Source organism: Motacilla alba, chromosome 4 (genome assembly GCF_015832195.1).
Source record: "Motacilla alba alba isolate MOTALB_02 chromosome 4, Motacilla_alba_V1.0_pri, whole genome shotgun sequence".
Taxonomy (NCBI): Eukaryota; Metazoa; Chordata; class Aves; order Passeriformes; family Motacillidae; genus Motacilla; species Motacilla alba.
In genome coordinates, this window is record NC_052019.1 from 6,761,643 (window position 1) to 6,774,424 (window position 12,782).

Genomic DNA, 12,782 nt, shown 5'->3' on the forward strand with positions numbered 1-12,782 from the left:
TCAATATGTTTACTTTAATTTACTTTCAGAGTATATGGTGGAAACATTTCAACTCAGTCTCTTCCACAGAACGCATTCAGATTGTTTTTATGGTAGGGGAAAAAATATAAGAGAAGATTCAAAAACCTATTGCACCTAGTAATTCTAAATGATAAATAGTGTTACCAGCTGAAATTGAAAGTTCTATTGTTCTGAATGTCATATGAACACAAACTGTGCCAGAAGTCTGCACGCTGAAGAGACAGAGCACAGGAAATGGGTGCTGTTACTGCTCTTGAGTGCAGATAAGGAGCTAGGGAAAAGGAAGGTTAAACACAGACTTTTTTCCCAACTGACTAGATCTGTGTCCAGCTGACTGTTCAAAATTTAACAAAAGCACTTTCTGTACTAAAAAAGGTACCTCAAATTAATAGTAGCTTATGAAAGTCTTTATTGATGCAGATTTTCAGTATGGCATGGAAGGCTGATTAGCAAAATACTTGCAGAAATAATTTTTGTTGAACAGTAAGAAAGATGCAGCGGGGCAAAAAGAAGGGAAGAAGTTGACTTAATGCAGTCTGGCATCAGGTCTTAGAGTTGGAAATAAGTTTCCATGTTCAAAAACACGAGATGTCAAAATAATAGCCTCCTAGAACATCCGTTTTATCTGTGGGTGTCTAAAATGTTTAATCTTTTTTTGTGTAAATGAAAAAAAAAAAAGAGGGTTGGAGATGAAAGGTTGTTACATAGGCAACTAAGTAGGTGTTGAAGCCTATTATTTGTCATGATTTATGTGGCTTGAGTTTTGGGTGGGTGTACTGCTGGGATTTTAGGGCAAAATGTATAAGGAAAATAATTATTTTGGCTTGGTGCCTTCCGTGGTAGAGTCTTGTCCTGTCATTTGTTTAGGTCTTAGTTTGAGGAACCAGGAGCCATTAAATAGATCATTTCAGTCTTGAGAAGAGGAGGCCATTCATGTCTTATCAGGATTTTCCTTGTCTTTTATTACTACAAAGAAGCACAGCCTCTTGTAGGTAATGCAAAGTCTTGGAAAGCAAATGCTTTGGCTCATCTTCCTTCCTCTGAACCAAACTGTTCTCTGATGGGGAATTGCAGTGGTGCTGTAGGAACCTCTTTGCTAAGAGAGCCCAGAAGGGGTGTGACCCCTGGGGATACTTCCTTGCATGCGGATAATTAGAAGGAGGAAAACTGAGACCTTGATATAATTGATTAGAAGTTATATGCTTGAAAGATTTGTAATCAAACATATACGTGATATGTACCAAACAGAGCACTGATTTGTGCTTCCTGTTTTACCTTTAACATGGATAATCTGATTGCTATCTAAATTATGCCTTTGATTAATGGAAAAGCAATCAAGATTATCATAACTACCTGAAAGAACTTCTCATGGACTTTTTAAAGATTAAAGATATGGCTGAATTAAGTGTATAGCACTATGATGCTTTTAAAAATTCCTGTTTCTTGAAGTAATAGAACTTCCTGTCTAAATTGTTTTTGCTGCCACTGTAGTGGAAGCAGCTTAACATGTACTGTAAGCTTTCCCCAAATCATTCCCCAGGCTGTAGACAGCTCCCATCCATGTGTCCCTAATGGCCATCAGTAGTAGTTTTGATTCAGCTGTTCCACAAAAGTGTGGGACAAGTAGGACAGGAGACCCTCAAGACTGGCAAGTCTCTTTAACTCAGGAATGGAGCATTAGAGGAAATTACCAGTTTAGTCCTATATTGTAGGCTTTTATCACTAAAAGAAAATTTCCATGGGGTTTATCTTGGCATTCCTTATAGTCCTTGTATATACAAAGTATATACTACTTTTTAGTATTACTTCCTAAAAAGTAATCTTTCATGGGTAGAGGTATGTAGGAGACTTGTTGGATTTCCTGAATAACTGTTGGTGTGCTATGTATAAATTTTTCAGTAGCCAATATGCATTATACATGCTTTCTCTCAAAGGTAACTTTCTCTTTTTTAAATGACTTTGTGAAGGGAAGAAATGTAAAATTAGAAAGTCATGGTCTGAAGGGTGATCTCTTAGTTGTGGTTTAATGGTTTAATTTGTAGCTTCCCTTTTGTAGGTACAAATTTGTCTTTATATTCTGTTGTCCCTGGGTTGTTCCCATCAGTGCTTCCTACAGTCAAAGCAGGATAGGTGAACCTGCTATCAGACAAGAAACTGCAGCAATTTTCCTGTTGTTTTTTCATAATCTTTGAAGTGTGAGCTCCTTGCTGAGAGAGTGTAAACAAGAGTTTTGGTATGGGAACTCAAGTTCAATCACTGACCTCTAGCCCCCTGGAACCAATGTGCTCTTTGGGCCGCATCAGATGAAATCATCAGTCTTTCTAAGCTCCAGAGGACCTGACTGTTTAAGTACAGAAGTTCTGATGACTTGCTCTTTCTCCTTCAGGTGCCATATGAAACTCTGAACAAACGATTTCGAGCTGCCCAGAAGAACATTGATCGGGAGACCAGCCACGTGACCATGGTGGTGGCGGAGCTGGAGAAGACGCTGAGCAGCTGTCCTGCTGTGGACTCAGTTGTCAGTCTCCTGGATGGAGTCGTTGAAAAACTCAGCGTTCTGAAACGCAAGGTGAGTGCTGGTCTACCCTCATTGCAGTGCCGTTGGCTTGGATTTTCTTTGCAAGATACCAGGCATTACTGGCTCTTGAAAAGCCTTGGAATGCACAGTGAAACTTTGCTTCACTGTGCTTAAGAAACACAATTTGGCGATCCTTGTCTAAGTGTAACAAACTTCTGTTGAGAGGTAAAATTAATATGTATTTGTAGTCCCTGAAAAGGTCTTTCTTTACTAATAGAAAAGAAATAGTAGCAGAATTAATTGATTTGTATCAATTCCTGCTTGTCTAATGGAAGGGTTTGTGTAATTCAATTAATTTATCACTGGAATAGCAAAACAGGTAGAAGATGAAGCTGAAAAATGTGAAACCCCTGGTGCAGGAATAGTTGTATGCAGTGTTGAGACTTCTTCTGCAGAAGAAAGTGCAGGTTGTCCTGGATTGTTACTTGAAAATTTTTTATAAACAATCAACTTGCAATTTGAAAGATTCCTAGGGAATACTAAGAGCTTTTAAAACAAAATTTGTCAGGATAACCTGCTTCTAGCTGTTAAGCTTGAACAAAATACAACCAGCTTTTCATGCCTTTACCACATCTTTCTTAGAAAAAGATGTATATGTTCTCAGAAAAAGAAGTATAAGCCATCCTTATTTTGGATGGGAATATTACTCATCCCTAGAGTCATCAGAGCACTTACTTGAAACAAGTCTTGCAGAAAAATGGAAATAGCTCTGTCACCTGACTTGAGAGCAGTGCTTCTCCAAAAATAAATAGATGGAACATAGAAGCAGAGTCATTTCATCGAAACTTAAATGAAATAACCAACAGATATAAATCTTGTGACAGTACTATCTGAAGCATCAAAATACCTTGGAGGTTTGCAACATGAAAATAACGCTGTCGTGTGTGTTGATTTGGGGTTTTCTGCTTGAGCAAGTTAGCTAGGTGTTGAAAAGCTGTTCTGCAAAAGACTTGATAAATTAATTGCTCTTTTCATCCTTGGATTGTGAGACCTAAAGAGGTCTTAAAGGATATGTTTTCTTCACTTGTCTGTTACTTACAGAAAAACAGGAGCTGTCTCTGAAAGAGGTGTTGTATGTTGCTTGTAGGTGTGTGGTAATGATGTGGAGGAGTAAAAGTTATTTACTTGTTAAAGCTTTGCTGACTGTGGGGGTGTGTCTGAAGGCATTGCTGAGTGTTTTGGGTGCAAAGCTCCATTTTAGTTTAATTGCTCATTTGGTTTTGACTGCCTGAAAGAATCTGGGGAATAGCTACTCAGAAAGAACAAAAGGCAAAAAAAAATATTTAACAGTAAAAGATCTCTGAAATACAAAGGTCTTGTTTCTGCTCCAAACCCTCAACTACCAACTGTCTTCTCTATAATCTCTGCCCCGAGCAAAATGATTGTTTTCTTTAGAGCCTTTGGACCCATGTGGGATCTCTGTTGCCTCCTGTGTTTAGACAAGGATCTCATGAACTGCTGAGATGGCCATAATAGAATTGGATGGTTCCTTTATTTAACACCTTACTCACTCTTGAAAGAGAGCTTTAAAACACAGCAGGTTTCTTAGGTTCTGAAAATGATCCTGGGGAAACCTAGGTCTTTGTTTTCCCTTTTGTATCCTGTTTAATATGCTTGTTCCCTCGAGTTCTGTTAACGTCCAGCAGGGCAAGTCCAGATAGACTTGCTTCAGAGGGTTTTGAAAAGAATCTGTAGCCTTTCTGAACAAACTAGAAGGATCAAAAAACCAGCGAGAGCTGTATAGGTCCAGATACAAAGCCATATAAGAAAAGCCCTTTGGAAGCAGAAAGAGTCTAACCTTTGTGCCTGGTTGCCTCAAGTTCTTAGTTGTATTCAGAATATTTCTTAAGGTTGCCTTTGCATCTGATAATACTGCAGATATCTAAAAAGTGAAAGTGTGTTTTGTCTTGAGTTAGTGTTTGCCTGCTGAATAGGAAGAAACCCAGTTTATAACTTAAACAAAATACTTGTCTCCAAACTACATTACAAAATAAAGCTGAAGTCGGCAGCACAAGTAACTCTGACTTCAGTAATAAAAATAACTTATGCTACAGATGTTTACATGGATGTTATTAAGAGACTCTTGTATAGTGACTAGTGTTTTAGAGACTTGAATTTGGTATCAAGAGCCAGATCAGAGTCAGGCTTAATGGGGGGTGGGGGGGAATAAGCTCAGTGAGCTTTCCTTGCAAGTTTTCTCTCACTTTGCTTTTCAAATGCTGATCCTTCCAGAAGAAGTCTGTCTATGGGCAGGCATGGTAAATGCAGTTAGAGCCAACCTGTGCTTCCAGAGCTGGAGCTGTACCATATATGATACTACAGTTTGAATTCTGGAAAGGTCTCTGTCAGCATGGAGTGCAGAGTGGGCTGCCAAAAGCCTGCCAGGTTCTGCCTGTGCCTTCCAGCTGCCAGAGCTGTGCAGTCATTCAAACACAAGCCAGCAAGTTTAAAGTCACCACAGGGCAGCCTAACTTGCAATTGCATCACCAGTGATATGTTGCAGATAGGAAAGGTACTAGCCATCCTCTGCTGGTTTGCCTTCACCTTAGCAGGCACATAAAAGTTCTGCCAGCTTTCTGGAGTTCTGTAGCCCGACCTGGCCCAGAGTTGTCACATGCTGTGTACTGAGTCAGCTGGCTTGGAATGATGGCTCTAAGGTTGAAGGAAAGCAACTGAGCTGAGTGTTTTGGTTTTAATTAAAAAATATTGTGGCAGTTCCTCGGGGGACTGGTGTGTGTTTTTTTGCTGGGTATGCCAATATGTTGGTTTAAAATCATCAATTTAGTTCCTCTGGACAAATGTGTTTTCCTAAGTAAAGCTCCTTAACAAGGGATGCACGTTCCCACAGTAGCAGAGTTACATAAAATAATACCAGTTTAACAAAACTGATGATTTTGAAAAACTGCCTTTAGATCCTTGAATTACAGGTGCCAAGAGGCCAACCATTTGTAAAATTTCCATTATTGCATGCCTGATGAAAATGGCTCCAGTGTGTTAGAAGTAATGTGGGTTTACTCTGCATCTCTCCTCAGCAGAGCTAATCCAACAGGACAGCTGCTGGAGGAAGAAGCCATGCATAGGTTAGAGGTGAAAATTTTGCTTTTCACCTGTTTGGATCAGATGACTGCAAACCTTCACAAAGCTCTTTGCAGGCCATTACAGCAGTTGCTGCTGTAGTTTATACATTTCTGGTTTTGGATAAACTGCAAATTAAGCAGAAAAATGTATATATTCATAGTGTCAAATATATCAAAACTTACTTCTGTGCAAGAATATCTCAGAACTGGACCAGCCATGCAGAAGCTTATGCACTGCCATAGGAAATATTTCTAAACGAAAGAAACACTGCTGGGAGTAGCTGTATAACATATGCATAATAAAGAATGCTTGCAAATAATTATTGTGCTTTGCTTTAAAATGAGATTGAAAACATGTAGCTCTTACTGTTAGCTTTTACTTTTCAGGCCGTGGAGTCAATCCAGGCTGAAGATGAAAGTGCCAAGCTCTGCAAGCGCAGGATTGAGCATCTGAAGGAGCACAGCAGTGACCAGCCAGCTGCTGCCAACATGTGGAAGAAGAAGCGCATGGATCGCATGATGGTGGAGCATCTCCTACGCTGTGGCTACTACAACACAGCTGTCAAACTAGCCAGACAGAGTGGGATTGAGGTGGGTGCCAGTGTGGACTAACTTGCTAACAAAATGGTAGTAGAGAGGAAGTTGGAAAATGAGAATAAGCTGCTTTAGCCTTGTAGCTGTTGTTTTTATGTATTGGTGTGCCTTCCTGGCTAATGTTTATCTGTTAATAGGCTTGAGTTTGTTCTGCTTACTTGGCATAAATTGTGTTTTAATGTATTAAATCAAAATTGAAGGCATCATTTTTAGTCACAAATTAAATACTTTTAGATAAACACCTTTCTCTGTTAAAACTCAGATTAATGCTCAAATGTCATACAAAATTTCTTGTTAGAGGCCTTTAGGCTGCTGATTAAGCAGGTGGTGGAGGTTCCCATCTGTCTAGCTCCACTCAGCTGATACATGTAGGTGACCAGACTGAGCAGAACAGCATTTGCTGATTGCAGGAACAACTGTTCTGTTGTATCATCTGACTGTTTAATGCACTGAGAGGAATGCTGGCTTTTACTTGGGAAAAGAAATTTTGATACAATTTTTTTTAGTAGCCATTATATCTTGCATGATGGTTTTTTTAGTAGCCATTATATCTTGCATGATCCTAAGAACATTTTGCTGGTTTGCTTGTTTCACCATTTTGTGAGTGTCGCTTTCCTTTTAACTGGTTAGCTAGTTGGTTTTGCTTGGGCTCCCAGTGGGTTGTGAGGTGTTTGCAGTTTGTGTACTTTGGTGTAACTACTTTATGCAGACCAGTGAATCCTGGTAGTGTTCCTCTGACAGCCATGAGGACATGAAAACAGATTTTTTAAGAATTTGCTCTTTGTTTAGAGAAATCATGTTTTGCGGATTTTAGGTAGCCTTTGCTATTTGATCCTGAGTAATCCTTGAATCTTCTTTTGATAGTCCTGATTCTAGAAGGTATGCAACTCTTCTAGTTAAAATCTTACTCTTATAAAGAAGCTGAAAGTTGAATTCTCTTACATGACTTGTGTACTTTGCCATTCTTAGGTGGAATAGTTGAACACATCTCTCTCATTTTGTTGGGGAAAAAAGATTTTTTTTTTTACTGATGTCAAATTAGAGCATATGTACTTGTTCTTTGTCGTTGTAACAGGGACCTATTTGTCATGTGTCTCTTATTCCTTGGCTGCTTTACTGTCTAATCCTGTTCAGCCAGCAGCAATATCAGCAAATGCCAAATAGGAAATGGTATGCAAAGGCTGAATTGAAGTGAGAGGGGAAGTGAGTTACAAAGTATTAATAGGAAATAGTCCTGAAAAAATCAACTGAAGAGGCTGTTGTGCCTCACCAGTGAAATAGCCTGTGCATGTGAGTCAAAAATACCCAAGGCAATTAGCTGGGATAACTGCAGCTTGACTGGTCAGCAGCTCTCCCACTTCTGGTAGATGTTTCCCTCTCTTATGAGCAGGAGCTCATCTCTGCTGAATCATCATGTTGCTGTACCTACTAGGTCTGCTGAAAAAGCACTATGGAAATATTTTCACTTTCAATATTGCAAGCTCTGTTATGCCTGATTAAGTAATGCTCAGCTTTGGTTTGGACATGAGTGTGGAAGTCTTCATGACATACAGCAAGACCCTATGGTAAAAGCATCATACTTAAAGCTTTCCATTCTGTAAGTTGAATAGAAAATTTTGTGTTAAAAAGGAAGTTTTAAATAAGATTATTTACCTTCTGCCTGCAAGCCTAACTCTTTTAATTTGCATAACATCAGAGTAATAACACAGAACATAGTTGCGTGTTGAATGCACTGAGGCTGTTTTTGTTCTAGTTCACTCAAATTACGCATTTTGGTCGGCGTTACGGTTTGGTTTAGCTTCCCTCAGTTCCCCTGCTTTGCACTTGGTCTCACTGTATGGCAATCTTCTTCATGAACAGCTTTTACAGAGTATGATACTGGGACTTGTTTGTAACACAATTTGTGGTTTTGTTGGTTTAGTAAGACAGCAGCTTTGGTTTTTTTTTGTTCCTTTCTTGCTAAAGGATGTGAATGTTGAAGTGTTCTCTAATGCTTACTAATGTAACTTTGCTGTAGAGATTACAAAATACCACGTTCTCTCATCCCAAGTAATCTTTGTTTACTGTGGTCTCACCTGGCATTTTGATTAATGTCCCCACCACCACTCTTGTCTTAATTTTCTTACCACTGGGTAGACATTATACCCTAAGTAAGAACCTGAAAAAAAGTACTGTTTAGTGTTCAGCTTGTCCAGCAGCCGCAGGTGAGGCTGGTGGACAAGTTAAGCATGGCCCACTGATGTACTCTCGTGGCAAAGACAATTCAACTGCACTCTGGGTTGCACTGGGATAAGCAGCAGCAGCAGCACAAGGGAGGTCATCCAGCCTCTCTACTCAACACTGGTTAGACCCAGCTGGAGTGTTGTACCCAGTTCTGGGCTCCCCAGCAGACACAAGGACTTGTGGAGTCTCCCTGTACTTGGAGATGCTCAAAACCAGACTGGAATGGGAAAGATCCCAAGTAACCTGTTAGAGGTGATCCTGCTTTGAGCCGGGAGACTGCGCAAGTTCCAGAGGTTTGAACCTCAGCCATTCTGTGATTCTGTTCCTCTGTGGGGCAAATGGCTGAGGTGCCTTTTGCTGCTCTCTGGGAAGGCTGAAGGAAGCAGCTTTTTCCAATTCAGTTGTAGCTTGGGGATCCCAGGTGAAACACTTTCCAGGAGCTGTTAGACCAGTCTTAGGAGCAAGTCTCAACCTGCCTGATTTAAGTTTCTTGTGTGCTCCTGAATGTGAGAGACCTGTGGAGCTGCCAAGGTGCTTCATGGGTGACCAATGGGAAAACCATTAAATCATCCCTGTGTTTGAGCAAGCTGCTGTGTGCTATTGGCAGAGATTGACTGTGTGCCATAGTGTACAATTCTAGTAGTTTTTGATGGTCTGTGACAAATTTTAGGCTATTTTCTAAACTAATTACCTCCATAGGAATGATAGGCTATAAAATCTTGTAATAGAAGATAAGTGCTCAAAAACCATGATTATGAACTAGGAAGCAAACAGAATAGAAAGCAATGCTGGATGTAAAAAATCATAGGGAAATTTTAAATATCACAGTTAAGAACTTGTTCAAGTAAGGAATAACTTTGGGCATAAGGCATTTATACAGCATAAAGTTGTATAAGAAATACAAGCAATAGAAGAAATAAAATCCAAACATTAAAAATTTGTTATATGTTTCTAAAGAAAAGTATTGCTGCTTGGGAAAGTAAACCAGAATGTGAGTAAGATTAAAATAAAAGCTGACACTCAAAGACAGAAATGTTTGTGCCAAAGTAAATATGGGGTAGAGGGGATTCTGTTGTGGACTTTTTTCTTGATGTCTTCTGGCTCCATAACAATGTGAAAACCATTTTGCATTGAAGATACAAACTAGATGTAATGGGGTTTTTTCTTGCATATGAATAAAACTCATCAGTATAGGCTCATTGGAATAAATAGAATCAAAATAAGGTCATTATTGCAGTGTAATACCACATCAATATAAAAATGCCTATTTCCATCTGCAGATTCATATTTTCAGCTAGCTGGCAAGGTTGTCTGTTAACTTCAACTTTATTTCATGTTCTGCTGTACTGCTATCTCATTTCTGTGCCATTAATTGATATGCAAATCTAGTTTAGGAAGATTGGTGTTCCAGTAGGAAGTTTGTTTCTGTTTGTAGATAAATTTTATAATTAAGCTATGTATGTGGTACTTAGTCTACTGTTCCTGGAGGTGGTGGGGTTTAAAATTGTTTGTTTTTGCAGCCCTTTCCTTAATAGACTAGGAAGAAAAAATAAACATGTTAAGTGTCTTTACGTTCTTTGCTTAATTATGTATAGCTGTAGTGATTTTTGCCTGTAGGATTGAAAACAAACCCAGATTCTGAAGATTCCAGTCTCCCTTATCATATGCTGTAAATCCTCTTTCCATCTTTGCTTAGCTTATTTTAGTAAAAGAATGTATCTCATTGCCTTACTGCTCAAGCTGTACAAAAGCTGTACAAGTGGCTATGTTTTTTCCATGAAGGATTGCATAAATTCAACCTAATTCTTAGTATGTTGGGGCAGGGAGCAAATTATTCAAAAATGTATAATTTGCTGAGGAACAGAAGAGTTACTGCACCCCTGGGCAGGGTGGGCAGTGACACTGTAATGTGGGCAGTTAGATGCTTGAGTTGAAAAAACTCTTAAATAGCTTAAAACTTGTTAATTTGACCTTAAATTGGGGATTGTGTATATCAATTAAAATTCTGCCAATTAATGTTCCTAGATCAGTAATTAAGTACATGCATAATCCCTCAAGAAACTTAACTAGCCCTTTGCATTCATACCACAGTGTGCTTTTTGCTTTTGAGAGCTGGGGGTGGGGGAAATGAGTATTCCATTGACTTGAGGAGTTTGTCTAGACATATGACCATTGTCAACACTGACTGGTATTAGAAGGGCTTCTTGACACTTGAAGTATTGACAATTGACACAGTCCCAAAAAGATAATAATTTTCTTGAAGTGGGAGTTCAGGTCTCCAGTTATTTTCAATGGTTTCCTTCCTGAGCTGAACTTCTACATCTGTGGTAATGGTTATTCACTGGAGAATATCAAAACAGGGCAGATACTGAAAAGCTATTCTAAAAGTGTTTGTCTTTCAAAACAATAAATATATTTCTTTAAAAAAATATTTTTTTTAATAAGGAGTAGTAGTCATTGGAAAAACTGATTATCTTCCATTCTTCTCTCCCTCCCGTTTGGTCCAGTTAGGCTTTTTTACTGCATCATTGCAGCTTCAATTTTTGTAAAACTGTTTGTGGAGGGATTGGCCTAACTAGAAAAGATACATGCTACAAATTCAAGCGTGTTCCACTCTCTTAATTTTGTTACAGAAAGCTGTGAAATCTTATTTGATGTCCTGTGGTATAAGAGAAACTTGAATTCTTAAAGTCAAGCTTCATGGCTTTCGACCAAGTATCTGATCTCTTCTTTTTCCTATTCTATATCAGTGTTCCTTTTTTCAACCCCAAAGCTGAATGTTCTTTCCTTGCTTTAGAAAAGCGTTCCTCAGCACTGCGATATGGATCCTTCAGCTGACACCTCAGTAGAATACTGCTGAAGGATTTCTGTCTGCTGCGGGGCAAAATCTTCCTGAAGCTGCTCTTTTTGAAGTAATCCGTTCCCTGAATAACTGTTTCTGCTTGATAACTCTCTCAGAAAATGGGAGATGAAAAGTAGCCTGCGCATTTGAGAATCGCAAAAAGGAGCAGTATTAAGTCTTAACTCAAAAAACTCAGTTAAAAGCCAAATAAACTCATTTTTTAACAATCATACAAATGCGCCTTTGGAAATCCTTCTTGTTAAGATGCATAGTCTGAGAATGGCTTGTAGGCAAACACACACATATGTATTAAAGTAATTAATCAAAACACATTTATATTCATAACAATTCAATTTCAAATAGGTAAATAATATTCATCATGATGCTTGAATGTATTATTTACTTTGCTGTCATGCAGAACATAGCCAAGCTGACTTTCCAGATGCAGGCTGAATGGTAAAAGGTGTCTTTTGCCAGGAGCTATTTGTGTCCCTCTCCTGTGACTTGCTGTTCCCACACTGGAGATGTTAAAAGAAAACTATGTATGAAGGAACTCCTAAACTGGCATAACTGATTTAAAGGTGCCAGGATTTTAGCTTGTGCTGCTTGGAATTACCTGCAGTACCAGGCTGTAGAGAGCTGCTTGGAAATTCCTTTAAATGTGTTTTGGCAGTACCTAGTGTAGGCATGGCAACTTTGAGTAGATTGGTATAATGAATGTCTGGGTGTGTTCATCTGAATTTCAAAGTGCTGCAATTCCTGCACAGCCTTACATCTGCAGTTTGTCTCAAGCATCTTGAGGAATTAGAATTATGTAAATGTGAAATAGTCAAGATTGAAGCAGAATAACAAACTTCCTCATTACAAATCATTTGACACTTCAAAAGCCAACAACATGAATTGTGCTGTGATGTTGAACGTCTTGTTTTTTTTAGTCCATTTAGACAAAGTGGGTTACCTGTAGTGTATCATAACTGAGCTAATTTATTACAAAATACTTACCCTGGAAGGCTGGTGATGCAAGAAAAATTCTTGAATTGAAACTTTATCAAAATGAGGAATGGTGTTATCACCTGGAGACTACCCAGGAGCAGAAGAGGTTTGGGTTTAGTTATGCCTCTTCTTACTGTCCTTTCTTCCTGCCAGACATTCCTTCAAAGGATAAATCTTACCTCACATTTAACACTCACTCTTACTGCTACATTAGATGACAGGATAATGTTTTGTTAGAGAATGTGTGTAGCTGCTAAGACAGACTGATCCTGCATGGACAAAAGCTGCAGGGCTTGTGCTCCACTAGCAAAGGATTGGGTGCCTTTCCTCTGCTGGAAGAGGCTATGACAGAAAATGAGGCCCTTTTTTTCTGCCCAATGATGCATCTGAAGCTCAGAGCTTTGTCACACTACTGTAGTGTAGTCATTTATTACTGTACTTAGCATGGTATAAT

The 12,782-nt window shown here is 38.9% G+C and overlaps 1 protein-coding gene across 4 annotated transcripts in view; it reads left to right on the forward strand.

The window, feature by feature from the left end:
* Positions 1-12,782, forward strand: part of MAEA (macrophage erythroblast attacher, E3 ubiquitin ligase) — a 49,202-nt gene that overhangs the window by 15,292 nt on the left and 21,128 nt on the right. For all 4 annotated transcript variants that reach the window (XM_038134205.1, XM_038134202.1, XM_038134204.1 and 1 more), the window contains 2 exons: positions 2,408-2,590; positions 6,064-6,267. In XM_038134205.1, the coding sequence (XP_037990133.1) occupies positions 2,483-2,590; positions 6,064-6,267 (312 nt within the window). In that variant the 5' untranslated portion in view covers positions 2,408-2,482. The remainder of the gene's footprint in view (positions 1-2,407; positions 2,591-6,063; positions 6,268-12,782) is intronic.